Source organism: Phaethon aethereus (assembly GCF_964289735.1).
Source record: "Phaethon aethereus genome assembly, chromosome: 5".
NCBI lineage: Eukaryota > Metazoa > Chordata > Aves > Phaethontiformes > Phaethontidae > Phaethon > Phaethon aethereus.
The window spans coordinates 13,594,334-13,620,220 of NC_138579.1; the positions used below are offsets into that span (position 1 = coordinate 13,594,334).

Sequence of the window (25,887 nt, forward strand, 5' to 3'; positions counted from 1 at the left end):
TTCAAATGTAAGAAAAACACCCCCGTTTTACTGTGAGTGGTCAAACATGGAAACCCACTGCCCATAGAGGTTGTGGAGTCTCCATCCTTGGAGACAGCCAAAGCCTGACCAGACACAACCCTGAGCAACCTGCTCTCGCTGACCTGTTATTTTTATGTTCAAACATATGGAAACACCATAAAAAAAAACCTAACTAAGCTTTTAAAGTGTATTAATATGTAAAACCCAAAAGCTTGCACATGGATTAGAGAAATCAGTTGATAAAAAACACGCTAGTTTTGACAAGGTTGTCAGCTTTAATTTGTAAAATTTTAGTTTCAAGGGCTTTCACAGATGTATCACTGAAGTTTGCCATACAACGGGATTAACAAAAGAAGGTTTCTGAAGCTTCCTAATCTATGCTTCCTTTGTTTACCCGCTAAGCATTTCATGATGTTAGAAGAATTTGTGAATGTATTTCACAGAATCACTAGGTTGGAAAGGACCTTCAAGATCATCAAGTCCAACCATTAATCCAGCGCCACCATGTCCCCTAAACCATGTCCTGAAGCGCCACATCCACACGTTTTTTGAACACTTCCAGAGATGGCGACTCCACCACCTCCCTGGGCAGCCTGTTCCAATGCTTCACCATTCTCTCAGTGAAGAAATTTTTCCTAATATCCAATCTAAACCTCCCCTGGCGCAACTTGAGGCCATTTCCTCTTGTCCTATCACTAGTTACTTGGGAGAAGAGACCAATACCCATCTCACCACAACCCCCTTTCAGGTAGTTGTAGAGAGCGATAAGGTCTCCCCTCAGCCTCCTCTTCTCCAGACTAAACAACCCCAGTTCCCTCAGCCACTCCTCATAAGACTTGTGCTCCAGACCCCTCACCAGCTTTGCTGCCCTTCTCTGGACATGCTCCAGCACCTCAACATCCTTCTTGTAGTGAGGGGCCCAAAACTGAACACAGGATTCAAGGTGCGGCCTCACCAGTGCCGAGTACAGGGGCACGATCACTTCCCTATTTCTGCTGGCCACACTAGTTCTGATACAGGCCAGGATGCTGTTCGCCACCTAGGCACACTGCCAGCTCATATTCAGCCTGCTGTCAACCAGCACCCTCAGGTCCCTTTCCACCGGGCAGCTCTCCAGCCACTCCACCCCAAGCCTTTAGCATTGCATGGGGTTGTTGTGGCCGAAGTGCAGGACCCGGCACTTGGCCTTATTAAACCTCATACAGTTGACCTCAGCCCATCGATCCAGCCTGTCCAGATCCCTCTGCAGAGCCCTCCTACCCTCCAGCAGATCAACACTCCCACCCAACTTGGTGTCATCTGCAAACTTACTGAGGGAACACTCGATCCCCTCATCGAGACCATCGATAAAGATACTGAACAAGACCGGCCCCAGAACTGAGCCCTGGGCCCCAGAACCAAGCTAATTACACATTATTTGTAGTTGCTTTACACCTAATATTAATTACAAAGATCCTAAGCTACAAAATAAGACTTAAAAATTAAGATTTAAAAAATTGTCACATCCCAAAACATTGCCACAGCGTTCAAGTTTTTCCTGTGTTTCTACAATCTTACACAAAATTTATTCTCTTCATTACAGCTTTGTAAGAAGCTATTTTAATCTTGTCTCAAAGCAATGTGCAATCCCCAACTTGATTTTTAAAGTCTACTTGCTAAAGACTAAGCGAGTTTAATTAAACAAAACCTATAACTTACCTTCCCAATATTTCCAGTAATTCTGCTATGCCATTGTGATGTTCTGTTTCATAAATAAACCTAAATAAATGAAAAGTTTTACTCAGTTACTACTGAATAGAGATACAAATCCAACACCAAGATCCCCATCTAACATTACAGGTAGCCTTGACCTCCCAGGTTTTAGTCACTCAGTAAAACAAAACAGAAACACATAGTGGAAAAGAAACTTGGTGGAAACATAAATCAACAGCACATAAAGCTGCTTTCAACATTCCCACTTGCTTGCTCTTTTCTCCCACATTTAACAAAGCAGCATGCACTTGAGCTTTTTCCAATAATCATATTCTATGCCATTTTAACAATGTGAAACTGAACACAGCAAACAATGCTTTAAATATTAAAATAACACAAGAGCATCTAGCATAATCAAACGCCATGACTCAACCTTCTATAGCACATGCAAGAACAAGATGTTCAAGCAGTTATTACTTATGGATCTAAAAAGCTTGTTGGCATTATAAACTTCTGTGCATACAAAAGGCTCTGTAATAAACAGAAGTCGTCGAATTTTTCCAAGTTTTCTTTTGATAGACCACTGTAATTTACTAGGCAACCACCTTTCCACCCTTCTTCTCAATCGCCTAATTGTAAATTTATTGAGAAAGTTCTATGCACAACTTCAGGTATTTTGCAAATAGTTATAAAAACTTACACTTATGAGAAAATAATTCCACTCATGAGAAAATAATTTTAATTTGAAAATTTGTCATAGACTGACATATTAACAGCTACTTTTAATTCTGAATATTTGATGTGACTGTGTTTTCTCCTTAAAGACCCTTTCCATACATTCCAGGACAACAATTCCAAGCAAAACTGAAAACAATCATATGAAAAGCTTTGGACTGAATTAACATGAACATAAAGGTTTAATAATTAAAAAAAAATTACATTAGAAAAAACTCCAAGATTAATGCACTATTGGTACAGAATTAATGCAGTTCTGGTCAATGACTAAAAGACAAAAAAAGACCACACATTTCTTAGGTAAACACAGCAACAAACTGACAACTTGCAGGAAAAAGTATGAGAAAAGGAAATATTTTGAAAAACTCTACATATACTTTAAGAGCTTATCGTGCACAATCCACTAATTCAAGACAGAAGCGGAAAGAACTGTCCTCCTTGGTGCTCATATCCAGGAACACTAGTTTACATTTGGATGCAAAATGTTTCAACTTCTAGCTCCTAAATATTATACAACTAAGTGAGGTTTTCCCCTTACTTTTTTTTCCCCCTACAACCTGGTAGAGAAAGGTAGTCTCTACAGTGCAAATTATATAATCTCCCACACATTTCAGATTGAAAAACATATTGTTATACAAGCTATTACAAAGTTGATTAATGAGCAGAACATTTCTTAGTCTTTCAAAAGCCTTGCACCAGAATCATCTGTGATGACTTGGCTTCCATTATCCCTGCAAGAAAAGTGCAGGGAGTGGCAAATAAAACACTGTTCAGAAGTGCATTATAATACACTGTGATGCTGCTGTATCATCTGGTTCAGATCTTTTACAAAATCATGCATTCTGTAATTTAAGTTTACATCCTTCTTTGAAAGATACACCTGTACTTTTTCCATAGGACATACTGGCTCTTCACTCATCCAGTCAAGAGCAGTTGTCTGCAAGACAGTGAAGGCTTACTAAAAAGTAGCCCCTCTGTATCTCTGCTAAAGGCTTACTTGTTACCATAGACAGGGAAGATAAGCTCCCTCTACAGCTGGTACTGCTGGGTGCCATTCATGAGATGGCACCGAGTACGTGGCAGCTTTTTGCTTTTTCTTTGCTATTAACATCATACATTCATTTTGGGATGAAAACAACAGTGATAGAGAAAAAGGGAAGTGTGATGGAAGCAGTCTAAAACTGATACACAACATCATTATTTGTAGAGAAGAGAAGTGTACCAAAACTGAAAGACTAAAAAGAGGCACCCTGATCTTGCATTCACACTTGACATAATGGTAGTAAAAACACACTTCTAAAGACCTTGGGATTAATTTTTCATCTTTCCTTTTTTTTTTTTTTTCTGTATTGGGGATCATACTACAGTTCATTCTGTGGCAATTAAAAAAAAATATTTCACAAGCCCTAAATGGTACACCTCAGTTCTGAGGAAAGAAAAGGCAGTAAATATGTTCCTTTAAGCAAATTCCAGTCATTCGATTTAAGCCCAACTTCTGCATTATGAAGAACTACATTTTATTAAGGCACTACTGTAATACTACTACCCAGTAAGAAGAAAAAAGCCTCACAGATAAATACACCAACCCACCCACTGAATCACATACTAACTCAAATTTCAGCTGCCGAATTTATGCTGTGTGCCAGACTACCCTAATTTAACTCTCCTAGACTAGTATTAATTATTGTTAGACATAGCAATATTAGGTATAAACTTACTAAGAATGTAAAAAATTGCTAGCAGTATCTTGGAGTATTTTTAGTTGTGTACCTGATCACATGCACCATGATACAAAGATACTGACATACCTATAAAATATATTATTAATTTGTTTCCGGATGTAAGCTCTTAGGCCTAAGAATTTCCCATATATTCTGTGAAGAGTTGTTTTAAGAAAATCTCTTTCACGAGGATCTTCGCTGTCAAAGAGCTCTAAAAGCTGCAAAGAGGGAAAAGAAGAGATGCACTTTACTTGAATCTAATGCATTGTAAAAGTAATTTAGAGCTTGAAGTTAAAAATTCTTTTTTTTACCTCACCTGTAATACAAACTTCTGATCAATATATTTCTTAGCTATATTAGGTTGAAAATCTGGAGATTCTAAAAACCTTAAGAAAAATTCATAAACGAGCTGGAAAAAAACAAAACAACAAAAACCACGATTAGTCTTTTAAACAAGGAACTATTTCATAAGCAGCACATTACCAAAGCTACTAATTAGTTGCTCAGAACTGCACAATGTTTTTATTTCTATTTATTTATAAGTAAAAGCTTTGCTCCTGACAAAGTACAAGAACTTAAGGTTCTTTAAACTGCATTGAAATTCTGCTGAGCTCCATCACTAGATTTTACTGAAATGACATACAGTAATCTAATATTCATCATGCCCAGAAGTATGTTTTGAAAAATTCTGTTCTCCTTTGTTACAGTAACTCTGAAAGCTAGAGCTGTGCCAGAGTCAGATCAAAGCTTTTACAGTGACAAATGGAAGCTCATTTAAAACCACAGCAGTTACATCTGTACTGCAAAAAACAAAGAGCCTTTAACCTATAAATACACTGAATTTTTAAAAAAGTATTATAAATTTAAATTCAAGAAATATTTTAAAATATTACAGAGAAATATAATTTACTTGAGATATAACACATAACCCAAACAATTTTGAGTCAATAAACGATGACTTTAATGTCAAAATTCTGTTAGACTATGACATCCTAGTCTTCATTCAATACCTGTAGATGAGGCCATGCAGCTTCTAAGGTTGGTTCATCTTCCTCTGGATCAAATTCTGCTCCCGTTGGATTGGAAGATGGTGGTAACGTTCGAAACATATTAACTGCAAACTGAAAACACATGTGCCTTTAAGAACTTTGAAACAAGTGAACGAAGAAAAAAAGACTTTGAAGATGGTTTTGACTGAGAATTCTTAAAATGAACTATTTTAATTAATATTTGCAAAATTACACACTATATAACCCAGTAGTTTAAACAATGAGGTACACTCATTCTTCTTTAAAGATTCCTAACTTGGAGAACACTTTTCCATGCAGTACTCTTTTAACACAAACCTACTGTCAGGACATGTTTTATAATGTTTATATTGCTCTGATATCTTTACACACATATTTTTAAAGCCCAAGCAAATGTATGTAAAATGTTTACACAAACATTTTTTATATATATACACTTTAGAAGACCTTGCAACAACCTGCAAAAGTGGAAGTCAGAGTCAGAGATCCAAAACAAAGACTACCTGCAACTGTTCTCTCTAAAATATTATCAGTTTCATTTCACACCACTTTGAAACACTTTAAAACCAAATTCCTCCCTCCCTCTCTCAGTGGTATTTCTCTTAAACCTTGTCCATCTACCTGCCATCACAGGTGCATTGATGAGTGTGAAATGCACATCCTAATCCTTTAACTTCATCTGAATTCTCTAACCCCTGAAAACCATTTAGCATCCTCATGGAAGTGGAGCAAACTACAAAGATTAATTGCTTTTAAAGTCATTGATAAATATACAGATAAATTATTTTTGTGTTTCCAAGTGCCTGTCCAGACACACATTCATACTATGTATGAATGAAAGCAGTACCTTCAGAAACCTCTTTAACATGAGGAGAGCTTTAAATTACCTAATAAAGAAAAAAAAAATTCCCTGTCATATGGACAGAAAACTCTTCTATGAGGTCCTGTTCTAGGAAAAACCACCTCATCACTAAATGCATGTAGCTTGATTTTTTAAAACATAAAAATACATAATCAGAAATAATCACATTTATATAAATTTATACAATACATATAATCACAAATGCAAAGTAAAACACATTTGTTGGCAGTCTTACCTGATTTTTGGGATAAATTTAGCATGCATTCTCAAGAGTAACCTTACCTAGAATGGTCCAAAGATTTAAAAGGTCTGCAGTATCCTAAATCTTCCACCTGTAGTGACAGCTAGCAAAACCAGCTGGCTTCTTTGTGGATAAGAAAGGAACAACTAGACAGTGATTCAAATGGTTGTTCTCACACCCTGAAGAGTTAATGATTAAAATTGTACGGAGCAACTTGGAGGGAACGGGTTTCTGCGTGTGCCAGTAAGAAAACCTGAGACAGCCTTTATCTGTTTATGCAAGACAGCTATGGCTGTCAGTACTGAAAAGAGGCTAATTCCTCAATTCCACTTGTAATCTAGAGTATTAGGTGGGCAGACATTGGTAGGAGACAACCAAATTGCTGAGCAAGTAGAAAAACGTAATCTACTTAGCCACCTAAGTGTACCCAAGAGACTTTCCTGTTCTGCTTTGTTGTTTACTCATTATAAAACCAGTACCAAGCTGTCTAAATTTATTTTTGTACAGAAAAAAAAAATCAATTCAAATCAGTATATGGTCCCAAACTGCCTCCACTACTTCAAAATGATCCTTTGAAACAAATGCCTCAGTCTCTCAGCAGCTTGAACACATTGCAGAAACAATGAGACAACCACCAAAATAAAAACATAGTGGTGTACTGCCCTAGCCCTTCAGAACCACTGAGTACATTAGGCTCCATAAAGAAATTCTCTTCAAGTCTATTCCTTCTCACAGCACTAAAGTAAATTCTGCTATCAAATGCATAGATCATTTTGTGCTTTATAAAAATACTAAGATATTTTAAAGGAAATTTTGGGAAGCATTTGCTCACAATGGGAATGGTGGCTATGCTGAATGGAGTGCTACATCCTGCACAAAACTCATTAATGAAATCAGCTGCAGCTGGCTGCATGGAGCTTCAGCATAAGGCATATATATACTGTCGTAAGTATGTACCACAAGTACTGGTAAGAGTTAACCTATACATTGTTATAGATATTCTATTGCTGTAACAGATTGGAGGTGTCTTTTTGCAAGTAAGTAGGGGAAAATCCATTTCCTAAGCCTGGCAAAGTAAGAGACAAAGAGGGCAGAGAAGGTGATTTGCCCAGAAAAAGAAAATTCTTTGCAAGAGGCTACATCACCAAGAGCAGCAGAAACATTTACAGAGCCTTTTCAAGAAAACCAATACTTGGCTCAGCAAACATGCCAGCACAGGGCATCTCCAGGACCAGCCAGGGTGGGGGGGGAATAAAAAAATACTCCATTAGAACTCGCACTGTACTGAATGTCCTATTTTATTTCATCAGCTGAAAGGTTTCTATGTTTTCAACAAGTGTATAATACAGCTCAATTTAAGGAAAAAACCCCTAAACCCTCTGAGTTTGAGTTTACTGATAATATAGCTATGCAAAATGCAAGGTCTATTCCAGTATCACATTTTAAAATCTATTCTTTATGCCACAATTTCAGTCTTCATTATGTTCAAATTCCATCGCAGATAATAATCGCATGTGCCATACACACATTTTTATTCTTTTCTCAGATTTTAGTAAGGTTTTGTTTGTTTGTTTGGGTTTTTTGTGCCTTTTTTTTTTAATAGCATCAAAGCTTTCTTGCTGATCATTTGAAGATTACTCAAAAGCTCTGAAAGATTAAGCTGTCTCAGTTTAAAGATGCTTTGCAGAGGAATGCATTCCACCGCTCTTTGGTGGGATTTTGGGAAAAGCAACAGAATGCCATGTTTCCCTCTTCACATTCTGACTTCTTAACACCTCCATTCAGTTTAAAATAATGCTGTGAATTACCTATTAACTGGCAGGGCTAAGGAGCATATGTATGTGCTGTCCTGCCATCTCACATCTGACAAATGGCACAGCAGACAGTGGGAGGCAGTATCAAACTGCATCAGCTAAATCTGCAAGACTTGCATCATATTCCCATGAAGCAAAAGTCATCCTGATGCTCTATTTTTCCTCAGAATATTCCTTTATTTCAGCACCCGAGACATAGGTCTGATACAGACCGCAACTGGCATATCAGAGTAACTACTATTTTAGAGAATTAGAAGTTAAGCTAAAGTATCTGTATGTTCCCCTTTTTAAAAGCATTGACATCAAGCAACTAAGAACCTCCAACCCTTGTTTAAAGAAGTACGGTGAAAATTTACAATAATCAATGGTCTTCCGAGAAAACAAACTCAGGAAGACTAGACTTGACATTTAAAACTTGCTAAGGTTGTTAAGCAAATGGAAGAATAATCAGCCTTTTCTAGATGAGAAAGTCTTAAGCTCTCACTATAAAGAAGAAAAGTCAGGTCACGTAAGGTGTTAGGTACAGTGTTTTATATTTTTTTATTTTTGAGAATATCGAATTGAAAGAGTTAAAATCCCAAAACAGAATAATTTTTTCCATGAGCAATGCAACCAATGAAGCCTGATTTGTTCTGTGTTTTATTTCCTTAACTAACAGAACACAAAATCAAGGTGCAGTATCGCTCCATGAAGGCACAAACCTCAAACTCCCTTGCCTATTAAGTCATTGAAATTTAGGCAAATTTATGATGAATTAGTATCAGTGAGAACTTTACCCTTCTGTCAAACAGCTGACCTTTTTCATAACTTCTCAGTCATTTGACCAAACAGACAAGACAAGCGGCAAAGCCTAATTTCCTCTAGGACCTATTTCCCAGAGAAGTACTAAGTGAGCATAGCATAAAACAAACACATCTCCTCCCCAGCTCCCCCTGCCCTCAACAAAACCCCACAAGCTCCCCACTAATTTATGAAATTTGAGTCTCTGTGAAAACTGGGCCAGTGTGCCAAAATTATCTCTGTGCTGTTAGCACTGACAATACTTGACTCCAAAGGACATAGCTTAGGAGGATGGGAGAACAAAAAACGGAAAAGCAAACCACCTGCATTTTTACCGCTTTACAGATATGTTTGCTGTAATGGTAGTTATGCACCCTGTTTTTCTGGTGGCCCATTTTACATAACACTGTAGATTATTTTCAAGCAAGTAAGCCTCAGAGATATCATTACACATTTTCTCCTCCCTTCTGCTGAGTGAAGTCTGACATGAACAGCTCTGAATAGCAAGCCATATAATCTATAAGTCTGTGCCTTGTATATTCATGTGAATAAAGCCATCCTAATAGCTAAACAGAACCACAAGTAGTACACTTCTATTTAAAGTAACATCTCTTATTCTAGACCAAAGATCAGAGTAAAAAAAACCAAAAAAACAAAAACCAAAACACACCTGCAAAACCCCCAAAACAAAACAAAAAAATCAATCTCCTATGGGTATAACAGAGTATGTAATTTAATCTCCATAATGCATGAAAAGCTGCAGTGAAAACTGCTTCAGTTGCTGAATAAAATTCTATCTGTTCCTATGTATTATCAATTTTAAAAAGTAGTATTATCCTATGTCCTTCACAAAAATGTTAATTTACCATCAACAAGTACTTCATCATCACTAAGGAAATTACTCTGGGAGCTACAGAAATAAGTGTCCTGGTTTCAGCTGGGATAGAATTAATGTTCAAAACAAAAATTATACACACACATATAATATATGCATGTATATCTATATATACTCATACATAAATGAGTAATCTCCAAATGGTGAAGGTGAACACAATGGCACAGTAAAGTCCAAATTCCTACACCAACTACCAATTTCACAAGCTTTCCAAACCAGGAACCACTCTTAAATCCGAGTATTTCTTGATCATTCATAATTTTACTGAAAACATTATTCCTTATTCATATCAATTCAGTGGCAGTAGCAGTACACAACTTACCAATGTCTCTTGGAAGAGTCTTAGAGCACGCAAACACATTAGATTTATTCTCCCATAAAATCCACACAATCAACTCAAATCTACTACTAGAACTTAGCAAAAGTATGCCTCAATCTAGGCATACGTTCCTGAAAAAGAAGCTGATAATACTATTGCAAGAAGAAAACAGTTGTTTCAGAACAGATGACCAAAAGAAAATTGTTCCATCAAAGCAGCCTAAAAAAATTGCTACCTGAATTTAACCACAAAATACTACTCCAGGTGCCTTCACTGACAGTGACTATTGCAGTGTTAAGTCCCATGCAAGGAAACCCTGCCCCCTTTAAAACCTTGCACATAAAAAGCATTTTAAATTGACTGAAAGAACTGTCACATAGATGCTGCGTGTTCCCAGCAAAACACTGGCAATTAAGATAGCAGCCAAATTCTGCGCCAAGATTTTTTTAAACTGACCAAAGTACAGACTTTACCAGTAGCGTCTGAAAGCAAAAAAAAAAAATTCTCCTCAGCCAAATGTATTCTGGCCATAACGGTGTGATGGAGGAAGATAATGCAGGCACATAAGGCAAAAGTTACGAAATTACAGGCAGTTAGGACTTCTACACAGAGCAAACACTAATGTCTGATCTAGATATTCAAGAACTCATGATGAACTCCATTCTACCTCAGTGAAGTCTCAGCAAGCTCTTTCTCTTTCATAACTCCCTTTTCATCAATGTCAAGTATTCCAAAACAATCAATCAATCAGCAAAAAAGACAGAAATAAGCTATCAAGACACGGGAAAAGCCATGATCCCACATCTCCTCAATTAAGCATCCTCAATGCTTTGTGTACATGTTTGACATCCAGCGTTACACGTAATCCTCATATACTCAGAAGTTCTCATGAAAATAACTTCTGTATCAGTAAACACTTATAGCTGATTTAGATAACAAGTTATCTTCAGAATAAGGAGCATCTTTCATACTATACATCATTAGAATCTTTGAAGAAGCTTCAAAGTCTCCGATTTGTAGGAGGACCTCAAAATTTGACTAAGTTCATATTTATGTTGAAGATGCACTGTTTTCTCACCCCCTGAAAATTCACCTCAAGCTATAAAGTCTTGGGAAAAACCATCAAGTCACACAGAGTCAAGAGTTTCTTGCAGGCTTAGTAGTCAGGAATTTCAAAAGATGCTTTCTGTTCTCTGTGTATTGCAGACAACAGCTACAGACCTCAACCCAACTGCTACTCCAGGCACTGGTCACCACAGTAAGAGCTGAAAGACTCTCCTGTAGTTTCATGGCCTCCTCCTCTGGAGTGGACTTAAGTGTGAGAGAAAAATAAACCAGGTGTAGCTGGGTAGGATCTGGATAGTGAGAAGGCAGAAACAATGCAGGTCTGAATGGTTCACATAGCTTGTTCCAGCAGAACCCTCATCTGCCATGCTGTGTACTAAATAATGTCTGACTCTCATTTTCACCTCTGAATACAGAACAAAAATCAATTGCTAGTACTGAATGGGATTACATAAGATTAAGTGTCAAACTTGCACAGGTGATCTTAATTCTAATCTTCTAATATTTTTTTTTAATTTACAGTTTTGCAATCTACATGTTTTTTTAACAGCTAGAGGTATTTAACTTTCCTTCCTATATTTATAAACACCTATGCCAAAGAATATTTGTGGGGAAAAAAGCAACCCTTTGGTTTCTTTTAAATACAAGATTTCATTTTTACCAACTTCAACCATCATTTACTTCTGCTTCATATACATCCCTGCTTCATACACATGCCTAGTTTCTATTTTAAAAAGAAGAGGAATCAACATTGGCAATGGGATTTAAAAGCACTGTTATATTACCATTTAGCAGATGTGCAAATGTAGTTCTTTTTTGAAGATTTCATTAAGATTTCTTAAGATAAATCAATAGAGCTGAAGAAGCAAAAAACCTCAAAATAATCCTTACTGTTAAATCACTTACCATATGTACTACTTCAGGGTAAATAGGTTCTGTAATCACATTGCGATTGTGTGTGATATATTCTACCATTTCACTTAAAGCTGCTCGTTTTACTTCTTTCCACTTCAGGTCACTTAGTGGATCAGAAACAAAGTCAAAAAGTACACAACATTGTCGTAACTTCTGGATAAAAAGTTTTTCTTGATCAGCAGGAGGAACATCTGAAAAGTGAAAATAATTGGTTATAAATTATATTGTAGTAGACTTTACTCTTCTCCCCATTTTTACTTCCCAAGACACAGGCATAGCAGTGGTTAAGACCACAAGCAAAACTTTCTTATCTTCAAACAACTTTCAGGAATATTACGGTCTAGAGTATGAATCCCAGTAAAATACACTGTACATGACAGGATAATTTAACAAAGTCGCAACAGTGACGCATACTTGCCTTTGCCAGAAAGAGATATAATATATTTTCCCTCCCCTGTCCAGCTGAGTGATAGAGCAGCTTTGGTGGGCATCTGGCATCCAGCCAGGGTCAACCCAGCACAATGCTGCATGGAAAAAATACATACTTGAAAAAACGCCTCAAGGAATTCCCCAAACAGCTCCGTTTGTGTAAAGAATATCATACCACGTTTTCAGAAATACTCTGTTTTTAACATTAGAAATAAATGGGTGGATCTTCAGTTTCAGCATTAGATTTAAGACAGAGCCACTTTTTAAACCTGGGAGCTGCCACCTCACAAAGTCCATTTTTTATATCAAGTGCCTCCTACGACACAACAGGCTGCAGTAACCACATCTATGCACAGAACAACTATTCAAGATCTTTTTAAACTTCTTTGAATGTTTCTTGTGCTAATGAAACTGGAGTAACACGCTTAGATCTTGCACTATTTGGTCAATTTGTAAAACTATATTGAATGTTTCTTTCACATGTACAAGAGTTAGACTTGCATCATCAATCTATTTAAGCACTTTCAGGAATCTATCTGGTTAACTGTGGTCAGTACTGCAAAATTAAACAACACTGGACTTCTAGAAAAGACTATACTTAATCAGCAAGATGAATATGTTATGAAAAAAATTAACAGTAAGTTTTAAAACAAATTGAGACCTTGTTTAACATTTACTCATTGTTTAATCGTCACTCACATGCAGCTGATAAGAAAGTATGTTGATTTCTCTCTTCTGTCATACCTATCAAAAATATTTCACAGGCTTCAGATATCCTGAGGCCAGACTCCCTCAACTTCAATAACAAATTAAAAAAAAAAAGAGACTATTTGTACTCTTCCCATAACACTCTATATAATTCAGCCTGTACCACCGTTATACAGACACAACCTTTTGAGACAAAGGTTGCATTGCCTTATGCAGTCTTTGTGCCATGGTATTTTTATTGTTTGACAAGGATACCTAGGTTATAAAAAAATTCTGACATCTTTACCTCCCAATTTTTACTTCCTGTGCTTTACATCTTAATCCTCCCTGCTGACCCTCCCTAATTATTTAGTACTTGCACATACAGCGAAATTACATTGTGCAGTTGAAACTTTGTACACAGAATCGATAAGCAAGTAAGCCAGCACTAATTTTGCCATCAGTATTTTCCAAAATAATGAACCTTCAAAAAATTAAATATACACTCACATTGAGATAAACCGATCAATTAGGACTTGCAACTGAAGCAGGCCTAAATCACAGAGTCCAAATATAGATGTAGAAGTTTAGGTTACTGTTATGAAAGAACTAACACTAGACTGCTGTTTATAAACATTCCTATGTTGACAAATTAAAATGCTTCCTCTGGCTAACATTTCAACAGTTACAGAACAGAAGTTATGCCTTTTAAATCCTACAGAGCTTTAGCCTTGATGCCACAAAATTCCGCATGTGCTATATTTTTCGCTTAAGTAATCCCATGAGCAGTTAAGATGACTAGTGCATGTGAAATTACAGATCATTATACACAGCAAAAGCTTTCAGGATCAGGACCTTAACATTCAATACTTAGGAAACACCAGAGTAATTGTCCAGAGATAAAGCAAGCAGTACCATATTTTGACAGCAACAGAAATTAATGTCCAGTTAAAATGGCCACATGACTTCAGCACTAAGCTTAAGGCAAGAAATGTGAACACACCACAGAAAGTCTGCATAAATTTACACCATAATACATTTATGCTTCTGCATAATATTTTGTATTGTTAGATATGAACTGCTAAGACATTAAAAGCATGTTAAAAAACAGAGTAAGACACGATTGGCTTTGCAAATATTTCTGCAGTTTACTCCCACTTCTTCCAGTTGATGACTTTTCTTTTTCCTTAGAGTATCACCGAATGCTAAAATTCTCTTAAACACAAGCAGCAAGAGCCTTCAATACCATCAAAGTCTTTCAAGTGGTACTACTGAATATAAGCACATACAACCTAACACATGCATGTACAATCTGCTAAGCTTAATGTCTGACATATGTACAGTCCAGTTGATTAGTTAAATACAATGAGTTGCTCTCCTTTAAGTGCCTGACAAATTTCTCCTTAAGATAAAAGAAGCTGGAGTAGCTCCTCCCTCTGCAAGAGAAGTTGCTTTCAAAAGTACTTTTGTTATAATAAACCTGGCAATTTTTTTTTTAAGTTATGTATACTGAATTGCTCTGAAGATTGAAAGTAATAGCCCTGAAGAACATACAGAATAAAAAAAAGTAGTGTACATGAAAAAAATCATTACCAGACTTCAGTGTCACTAAGACACCTGGGACAGTGAAGACTTCAAGAACTAGAAAGAAGGTGTTAAATGACAGGTGTCCCTAAACAGAGCAACAACTTTCTGACAAATAAACCAAAATTCCTGTCCAGTGTTGTGAACAAATTGAAGATACTTTAAGCCACACAAAGTTTGTATCTGAATACACATGCTTTCATCTATTTGGATTAAAAACTATAGCAATGCACAATTTCTCCTGGAAAAAGAGTATTTAATCAAGTAGTTTGCATACTGAAAGCCAGCCAAACTTATGACCCAAATGTAAAAAGTCTCAGATGTACAAAGTGGTTGGAATGGTTACCTTTTCCCAATTAACTGTAAAATGGAAAGTGGTTCAACCTGAAGCCTAAGACCACAATTTCGCTTAGGGATACTGTGCTATGAATGTATACTCCACAAAATCCAAAGCCTAAATAGACTATAATCATACAAGTAATGGACATACAATTACAGTGATTTACAGTACACTAACCTGAAAGGAGAGGAAGCATTAAAGCTGTAATTACTACTAATCTTGGAAGTTAAAGACTGACAACTAAAAGGGTCACGAAACACCCTCACAAGGCAAGCCACCTCCCTTTCCATTTATTCTGAAGTGGCTTAACCATTTTAAGTACCTCAGTCATCCTTGTTATTCTAGCGGATATGTTCTTTATACAAACTGAGAACCTCACATATTGCTAAGGAACTGTGTTTTGTTTGTTTGGGGTTTTTTTTGCCCTTTAGGAGTGTTCATCAACAGCTTTCAAGTGTCCAGACCTCAAATCCCTTGTGGCCCTTGTATGGAGTACTTGCCATGAAATAAAGATCATCCCTACTTTTATGGTTTGAAAGGATGATTTCAGTATGTTAGAAAATAGAAGGTGGTCAAGAAGCTTGAGTAGGCTGTAATTTTTGCGCAGAGAACAAATGCAATCCTGCAGAGCAACTCCAAGACACTCCAAGAAATCATTTATCCTCAGCCACATGCCAGGGACTATCCGACTACGTTCTTTCAGTTAACTGCATGGCGACTTCTACATTACCTTCCACTTCAATTAAGTGATAACACCCAATTTCCAATTGCTGAAGTTAACAGTCATATTTGAAGAGAGTGCTCTCAGGTCAAAGTTTCCATAATTGAGCAACTGTGGTCCTCCATTCCCCAGCGACCATGGGAAGGCCATGGTTATTCAGAAGCTACTCCCTACAATTATTCCAAAACTGACATTTGGAGCTATTCACTGAGCAACATGTTCTAAAAAACCAACACCCAAACAAACCAGCACCCCCAATAAAAATGGGGAAAAAAATATATACCCCCCCATTTGCTAGCCACTATTAACATAATTTTCACAGAATTTGTTTCTAAACAGTGGCACTAGTATAATCTCAAGACTCTATTCAGTCCAAACACTTATTCCTATCAGTAATCATACTTTAAATGATTACTATTTCTGGTTTTCTACTGGAACAGGAGCATAGTTTTTCACAATCACAAAGATTTCAGCCTTACGTTTGCATTGGATCTCTAGCAATTCTTGACACAGAGTTACACAAATATTGTAATGGCATATTTTATGCTTAAATCTGCATTATTTATCCTACTGTCCTTTTTGTAGGATAGAAAAATACACTAGAAAAAGTATCAAAAGAAAGTAGGTAGTATGATACCAAAGTAAGCCTCTGGGCCTGAGGGATCTTTTTGTCGTGTTCAAGTTTTTCAGAGCTTCTTTCCTTCCAGTCCCAGGATAACTGTTAGATGAACTCTAACAACCTACTGAGATGCAAGCTCTACCCCTTCTACTTTTAACAGTACTGATACAGAAGTAGCTATCCAGTTTAAAATCACCAACATCATCTTAGACTGTGGCCTTGCCACATAAACTTGCTGATGAGTAAAATAGGTGTCTTTCCACTGTGTAACTGGTACCAGCTGTGCTTTTATTAGCAGACTAACTATACCAGTATCTCACTCTGAAGGGCAGCACTTCCAGTCCCTCTGTTTGAAACAGCCAGGGCAAGACCAGGTAACAGCTACCGACTGCCTTAGCAGAACACAAATGATTGGCTGTAAAATCTAAAATTTAAGTGGTCAACGACTTTGTATGAAAACCGAGTCCTTGGAAGTTTCATGTATGTCTTCAGCCGTTCTCACTGGGAGTTAAAGGTAAATGAGCTCACTGCAAATGAACTGGTCACACTGGCAACCATCCTCCCTCTGTCCTTGCTGGCTTCTCAGCCAGGAGGTGGCATCAGTCTGCATCCAGGAGCTATCGCAAGACTACAGCACCCCGAGAAACCACCTTTTTTTTTTTTTTTAAAGGTACAGCATAGCTGAAGAAATGAAAACACAGTTATATTCTAACAAATAAAGCTTTTTTCCTGCCTTCATATTAAAACAAATTTTGCCTGGTTTAAGAAAATTAAAAATAAAAAGTAAACATAAACCAGAAAACACTGAAGTTCAGTTTTTAAGTGCCTGCACATGTTCAATATTCTATGATACATTAATATTTTTGCATTGTAGGACTGTAGGTAACACTGTTCTCTGGATAACATTTTCCTGGATAACATGTTCCTCCAAAGCTAAAAATTGGATTTTTCACTTTGTATTGTAATTGTGTCACCACTGGGCATTGATGATTGATCCATTCCCCATCTTTTTCACAGAATCCCATTTTTCTGTGACAACTGTGTAATTTAATAGTTGCTGAATGAAGGACAAAAGGTAAGGCAGGGTAAGTAGGTGACCCAGAGATGTCACACAAAACAGCTGTTTTCGACAACAGATTAAACTTTTAGCTTTATTTCAGTTCCAAAGATTCTAGGTTGTATCCTGACAGTAAGAACAGTTGATACAATTTCTACCACAAAACACAATTTGTGGTCAGTAAAACTCACTACCTTACATAATTTTGAAAGCAGGAAACAAGAGATATGGTTGATAATTTGCAGAAAACACATACAGAAGATAAAATTAATCTCAGCTGTATGAGCATTTTCTTGCTCATATATAAAGGCTCAGTTGGAGGTACTAGTTTTCTTCAGCTGACAGCCCCCCATTTCATAAAAAGAAAAATAGCTCTTTTTTCTTTAAAACTATCAGATACCCATAGCTACCAATCAGACTATGTACACACACAAGAGTAAAAAAGCTTCTCTCATTTTAAACAAGCAACTAGATTTTTTCCACACAGCAACACTCACTGAGGTTTAAGTCAAAGAATACACAGACCACCACATAGAGAAGGAGCACGTGCAAAACCAAAATTGTGGAAAAAAAAGACTAACTAAAAATCACATGCTAAAAGTAACTGCTTCCTTAAGACACTGGTGTGTGTCTTAAGAGCAAAAGTCTGAGCGTATAAGGCGATTCGGGCTTGCAAGTAGATGATACAACTTATGAAACATGTCTGCACACCTACTGAAGGGCTAGGGCTTTTAATGATATGGAAAAAAAAACATTTAACTGTCAAGTGGGATGCTACCCAGAACGTATCATCAAGCATATTGATAAAATGGTCCCTTCTGCTGGTCAAAAGCAAGTATTAGTGTATTTCAAACTTCATGTCCATTGGAAAAGCAAGCAGCATTAAAGCTTTAGTGAAGCTTTGTAATTTGCCCTGTGTAGTTGTACTTCAACAACAGGAGTCCAACATCTTGCAGTGTTTTCTTAACACATTTCAGTTGACAGTACCATGGCAGCATTTTTTCCAAAGAATAAGCAGAGTTCAGTATCTTGAGTAAGGGAAATGGAAATTGCCAGACATGAAGGCAGAGGCACTGCAAAGCAGGGAAAAATGACACAATCTGTTGAAACGTGGATTTACCAGAATTAGCACTTTTTCCAGAACTAGCGATCAAGTCCTTAAAGAGAAGAACGTAAGACAATCACAGAAAACTAGAAAGAATATTACAAAAGCTTGTCTAACATTTGATAAAATTCCTTTTAAAATATTTACCTCCATGTGAAATGGTGAAATTATTAACCTAATCCAAAGCAAGGAACACTTTTCTGGGTTACAGAACTTAATTTTTATTGCATTTCTATTATTTGACAAACTCATTACAGTTTTCACTGATTTTATTGAAATAATGACGACAATAATTAATACTACTTGGAGATTATACTCTCCTAGTTAAGAGTATTCTACCCTAATATGTGATACTGGAAACAAGGGGGTGGCACAGGGAAGAAATCTTCCAATTCCTGCATGGAAAAGTTTAATTAAAAAGTTATTACTTCTAGCAGCACTTAAAAATAAACTCAAGGAATACAAGCAAGTACTATAATTATATACAATATGCAACATATTTTATACTATAACTAGCAACCCTGGGAGTGGGAGTTTGGCTACAGATAACTCAAAGTAGGCTAGATATTGTTGTATGCATACATTGGACTAGAAAATACGTAAAACATACTGTTTATATTGTTTTATTTGGAACATTACTGATCCTGTAGAAGCATTTCCTTGCCAAAAGAAATGCTTAAAACAAGAAAAATGACCACAGCGTCCAAAGCCACAGGAACACTCATGGAAAAAGAAAGTACTTGTATTAGACTCAAGAGAGCATAATACATAAACATCTTAAGTGGCATAGAAGAGGAACAAACTTCCACTCTTTACCTCACTCTTGAAGATAAAGGGATGCACATGTAAGCAATGTAAAGTGTCATAAAAGAATGCAGGCTTACTCCAAAAGAACTGAGCTGTAAGTTTAAGGTCCATCTCTAACTACCATGTATTATACCTGTAAACATTGCTACAGAGTAGTTCTGAAATGCCTAACACATTTCCTATCAGAAACAGGATACTGAAGATTAGATGGACTTTCAGTCTGATCTACAACAATAGAGCTCACGATTTCCAAACAACTCCTGATCAGTAATTAAAATTATTTTATAGGTAAGAAAACAATTACTATTCCAACCAGCTATTATCACAGTACAGCCATTTTGTTCAAGGCCAGGTGAGCTGAGAATGGTAGGTGGGTGCACAAGGGAAGTTCCCAATCTCAAGCAGTACTTGGACAGCGGACTGAAGCTTCCAGAGTGACCCTTGGTAGCAGTCCAGGCATTCAGGAGAGGGTGGAAATAAGAACCAGCTGTATTTACATGCTATGTCCACTCCTTTGCTTTCAAGGAACTGAGCTGCTGCCAGAAATACCTTCTGGCGGTTCTTCAGATAACAGAAACTTACAATTGGAAATAAAATCTGCTTTTCATTTCCCTGCAGTTGGAGAAACCGCACTGATCCTAATTGCTGCTGTTTCACATTTGGTAACGCACCTGAAAAAGACTCGCACCCAAAATATGTGAACTACTTCCCTATATGATGATCAGAAATAAGGTTTAAAAACAATGCTTAAAGTCATATATACACGGCACATTTTCTACCTAAAATTCAAAAGCAAGCTGCATTTTACTTTACTGGCAACTAGTTCAAATCTTTGGACATTCAGGTACTATTTAAATAAGTTTTATTCCAGCAAACAAGTCCTGGTTGATAGTGAACATTCAAGCTTTATATCTTCAATAAAGCAAGAACACTGATATTGCTTCTATGCTGATCTGCAGTCTAGACCTAGCCATAACTCCACTTACGATTAAAAAAAGTTATTTCCCTTATGACATCTTGTGGATGGAACAGTCTTAATCATGACAGAACTGGGGTGGGGTGAGGCAGAAGCAAGATGTTGGAATTCAGTAAGTAAAAAGGTACACAACATTTAACATTTTAGGTTTCTACATAAAGAAGTATCTTGGCTAAATTTTCATCCAAATGAGCAGCTTTTCATTGGATTATGAGACTTTTAAAGCAATATATTATTCCATTGGGGAGGGGGGAGCTGTTAGAATCAAGAAGCCATTATCAAACTAATTAAACAGGGAAAAAAAGCCACCATCCAAAAAAACACTCACAGTTTAAGACAGCCTGAAAAGGAAAGAGAAGCACATGTTTTGTCAGTCCTGGAGTGAAGCTCAAAACAGGTGCTTCACAACACTAATCCCCTCTGAAGGATGCAGTCGTTGGGGAATCCAGCGCTGAAGGCTATGGCTGGTGGCAGCTCTCTCAACTACAAGATTACATTGTGGTTTTGAGGATAGAGAAACCAAGTAATGACATTTAACTGTCAAAGATTTAAGATGAGAGGTTTTAAGGACTGACTGATAGTGAAGTAGAAAAAAAAAGGCTGCTGTCATTTTGTACTATTTGGCATAATTCTTACATACTAAACTTGAGGCACTGAAATTATTTCCAATAACCTATTTCCAGGTGTACATCGTAAGTTTACTGACAATAAAAGTCGATCAACAGTGAATAATCTGTGCACTTAATTATCTAATGATTTTTTCAAAAGTGGACCAAAACCACCCTGCATGTAAGCTCCTGCTTTACAAAGAGTTTTATCAGAAGTCAACTATTTTCTTAGAAGCCGTCTGAAATTATGAAAAACCTTGAGAATATTTGCAATAATATTTAAGAGAAATAAGAATGTTTGGACTATATTATATGAAAATGTTTAAAAAAGGAAGTGAAGAGTAAAAGTGGTAACTATATAAATACTTTAAAGGCAATGTACCATAAAGAGGAAAACATGAATGCTTATACAGGAAATGACAAGTGAAACAAGCTGAAATGCGCTTGAGCTAATGAAATAAAATTCCACCAGAAAATTTGGGGAAAAAAATGACAGGGAGGATAATCAAATAGACAACAGAAGAAAAAACTGTCTTAACAAGGGAAGAGAGAAACCAAACAGATAAAGAATTCTCAGTAGAGCTTTTTGGCATACATACAGTTAATATGACAGCAAAACTCATTTTTAAGCACAAAGCGCTTACTAGATACCCAAGAGAAAAATCCTCAATTTTCTAGCCGCTACAGTGTACTTGAATCTATTCTCACAGTGTAAAAACAAACTTACTATGCAACATCTTCAGCTGCACTTGAAACCTGTAAAATTGTTTTTAAATATATATAACAGCCTCTCTGAAAAAATGAAGCACTGCTGTGGTGAGACCAGCCTTCAGTTACATCACAGAACATAATTCAAGTGCATGGTGTAATTCAGAAGAAAATTTATCTTAAGTAAATTGAAGAAACCCATGAACCACTGAATAAGCTCTGCCACTTTGGATGCTTGGTTGAAATAAGTATCAGCTAATCAAGCCTAACTATCTGCTATAAGCAGAAGTGCTGTTTCCTCAAACACACCTCAACTCCACAAACCAACCCGTAATTCTAGTCAGATACAGCTCAGGAACCTGAATAACTTGCCAATCAATGTTAGCTGTCACACGTCTGTGATAAATATAATTCAAGGAACAATCAACTGCCAAAATGTAAAATAACTTGGTTACTTCCCCAGAGCGCATGAGCCTGCTGCTTCGTCTCCTCCCTCGCTGTACATACGCTAAACCCTGGGGGTTACTGCTTGCTTTCTACTGGATGCTTCTGAATGATAGAAGAAGTGAATTTAATCATGATGTTTAGAATAATTATTAAAAAATATCACAAGAATTAATTGAAGAATGCTGGGTCATGTGTTGGCTTAGAAAGAGATGACAATCGATTAGGAAGCATGAAAAGCCCCTCCATGGTTTTCTATGGTCAAACTTCAATGCAACCTAAACCAAATGCCCAGCCCCCATGCAAGAACTCTGGTTAAGCTGGAAGCACAAGTGCATGAACTTTCCAGCTTGTCTGAAGCTAACATTTAAGTTAAAAACTTCCATAACCTTTCCTTGATGACAACACCAAATCAGCTTTCTAAATTCTCCCCTCTTTTCAAAATCAGACATAGGATGGTAAATAGGGTAAATCTTTTGAAAAGTCTATTCACAGGAAGAGATTTAACAGTGCAAGTAACTCTGAGCTGAGATGCAAAGTAAAGTCCTGAATGGCTGATCAACAATTAAAACCATCCCAAATCGCCATACAGCATTAGAACTTCCAGCAGTCATAAGATATGCAAAAGTATCACCAAACACCACCAGGACTTTCTTGTGGTCTTCTTGAGAACAATTTCTTGATACATTTTAATAGGCAGTAAGTCCGTGTGTGTGTTTTTGGTTGGTTGTTTTTGGTTGTGTTTAGGAGTTGGGTGGTGGGTTTTTTTGTTTGTTTGTTTTGGGGGGGTGGGGCGGGGGAGGTGTTGTGTGGGGGTTTTTTTGTTCCCTGAAAAATCTTACTTTCCAATTCAGTGCATAGCTCTCCTCATTTTTTTGGAATGAGCAACACTTCCTTACTCCCATATGCCTGTGAAATATAGGCACCTCGTGTGATGTGACACAGGTAAAAGAAATGGTTGAGCCCAATAGCAACAATGTTTTGGGAAGAGGAAAGAGAAATAATTTTAGACCTAGGTCAGTAACTTGCTTAGCAGCCAATCCTGGCCATGTCAAACGCTAACAATTACTTCAGATGCCAACAGCAATCACCAGCAGTTCCCTGAGTAGGAAATAAAAATTACCTTTCAGCAAGGACAGTTTTGACTCACATCTAGTAGAAAGCCAAATAAGCCCATTTCAAATCATACTAAAATATGTGCTTTCAACATAATAATGTTTTAAGATTAAAGATATAGTATGCCTGCATGTTTTCTCAGACGTGAAGTGCCTAATTTTTCATTTAGCTCAAAAATCATTCCTGCACAATCCAACACTATTTTCCTCATATTGTATTTGCCTAAAAACATGTACACTTCCTTCAAACAGATGTCTTCAGTCTCTGGTCAAACTAATCTTCAGTCTCACAAAGGAATTCTAGTAAGAACAGAAACAGTACCTGTTAGTAACTGTGTCCCTAACAGAGTTATGTTGCTTAGCTGCCAGAAAAGCTGACACTCTGCTGATAATTGGCACCAAATTTCCACCCCTCTCATGTAGCAGAAAGAGTGGAGAATTTAATTTCTTAATGCATTTAAATTGGAGCCTCCAACAAATCTGTAAGTTTACAGGGCACAAACAAGCTGCTTGGCTTTATTAGCTATGAATCCAAGACTGACCCACTACTACGTGTCCAGAAGCCCTGGACGTGTTCAGACATCTCCCTCCCAGCACATTTCCCAAAATATTAATGATTCTATTTACAATTTTCTTTTTAAACAGAAGATTTAGATGTGCAATGAAAGCAATTTATTTTAATTCCTTCCCTTTAAAAATAAGCTTCCGGATTCTTTATCCCTTAAGCTACATTAATGAATACTGAGTTTCCAACAGGAGTGAGAAAAGTTACAGAGTGAAGTATATGCTCCATTTTTTGCTTTAGAGAGGAGGTGTTTATTCTGATTCAAAGGTCAGTAAGATCTTAATTTCCTACTGGGACAAGAACAACACAGAAGTTTTTATAGCATACAATTAACTTTAACAGACAGTCCTAAAAACACACATGTGCATCAATTTTTGGATTTTAAGATACTTTACATAGAAGATTAGATGTAAGAGGAGCAACAGATATAACAACTATTTATGGGATTTCAAGCTTTGATCAAATTTCTTCAAGTTTTCTTTCCAACATGGCTTGAACTGATATAGGACACCTTTGAAACACCACTGACATTGTTATGCTTTCACTTTTTAAATAGAAAAGCAATATAGGAATCCTGTTCTAGAGGCTGTGTGAAGCCACACCACTGGTAGTTTTAATCCAAAAATGACAATTAAACACCTTCCATAAAAATCCTCAAAATTAAAAAAAGGGGTTTCAAATTAGGAGACTGATACAAACAACTAGAAGAGTCACAAATGAATAATTTTTTTACTTGTTTACATTTTTTACATTTCACATACCATTTTGTGTAACTTAAATATTAATAAAATTCAGATCATTATCAGTAACAAAAGCAATTATGAAAATTGACATAAAACTGTCTGTCACTTCCACTACTGATAACAATCCAGAGACAGACCCCACCACTAAGTTTAACTACACTGTAAAAAAAAAAAAAACTTAATTGGCAAGTTATAGCAGAAATGGTACTGCAAAATTTCTATGTGCATTAAGTGGAATTGATTAAAAGAGGTGCAGATGGGGCTTTAAAATATCACACACTCAGAGCATCATTTAATTCAGTTTTGTCATTTGAGACACAAGCATGTGGGCAGAAGCCAAGCACCAGCTCTATCAAGCTGACAAGACTGTAGTTTCATAGAATCATAGAATGCTTTGGGTTGGAAGGGACCTTGAAGATCATCTCATTCCACTCCCCCCCCGCGATGGGCAGGGACACCTTCCACTAGACCAGGTTGCTCAAAGCCCCATCCAACCTGGCCTTGAACACTTCCAGGCATGGGGCATCCACAACTTCTCTGTTCCAGTGCCTCACCACCCTCACAGAGAAGAATTTCTTCCTTACGTCTGAACTAAATCTACCCTCTTTCAGTTTAAAGCCATTACCCCTTGTCCTATCACTACATGTCCTGCTAAAAAGTTCCTCTCTAGCTTTCTAGTAGGCCCTCTGCAGGTACTGGAAGGCTGCAGTAAGGTCTCCCCGGAGCCTTCTCTTCTCCAGGCTGAACAACCCCAACTCTCTCAGCCTGTCTTCACAGGAGAGGTGCTCCAGCTCTCTGATCATCTTCATGGCCCTCCTCTTGACTTGCTCCAACAGATCCATGTCCTTCTTATGTTGGGGGCCCCAGAGCTGAACATACTACTCCAGGTGGAGTGTCATGAGAGCAGAGTGGAGGGGGAGAACAACCTCCCTCGACCTGCTGGTCACACTTCTTTCGATGCAGCCCAGGGTATGAGCTGTCACTAGTACAAGGTGTTTACCTCTGGCATAAAGGTTAGAACATCAAAGCTATCTCCACCAGAGGAACATCTTGTCTGCATATGATGTAAATATTCCTGTATCTATTAAATATTTCTGGTGTTTACTTAATCTGCATGGTTTACAATGAAGTTTCAGTAGCTAACATTATTTGATAGCACATGAAGAGAATTAGCTGACTCTTACAGAAGTTTAATTATTAAAAGCTTTAAACAGAAATGGAAATAAAAATTTTCCTCAGAAACAGATGACACTGAATTTTAATCTTAAAGTGTATTTCACAGCAACAATCA

The 25,887-nt window shown here is 37.0% G+C and overlaps 1 protein-coding gene across 4 annotated transcripts in view; it reads right to left on the minus strand.

Moving 5' to 3' along the window:
* The window catches only part of PPP2R5C (protein phosphatase 2 regulatory subunit B'gamma), an 82,452-nt gene that overhangs the window by 17,768 nt on the left and 38,797 nt on the right, over positions 1 to 25,887 (minus strand). For 3 of the 4 annotated variants that reach the window (XM_082000641.1, XM_082000643.1, XM_082000642.1), the window contains 5 exons: positions 12,080 to 12,279; positions 5,180 to 5,290; positions 4,486 to 4,578; positions 4,257 to 4,387; positions 1,720 to 1,779 (listed from right to left, as the gene is read on the minus strand). In XM_082000641.1, coding sequence (XP_081856767.1) covers positions 1,720 to 1,779; positions 4,257 to 4,387; positions 4,486 to 4,578; positions 5,180 to 5,290; positions 12,080 to 12,279 — 595 coding nt within the window. Of the gene's footprint in view, positions 1 to 1,719; positions 1,780 to 4,256; positions 4,388 to 4,485; positions 4,579 to 5,179; positions 5,291 to 12,079; positions 12,280 to 25,887 lie in introns of those variants that run through there. The other variant, XM_082000644.1, reaches the window with a different exon arrangement.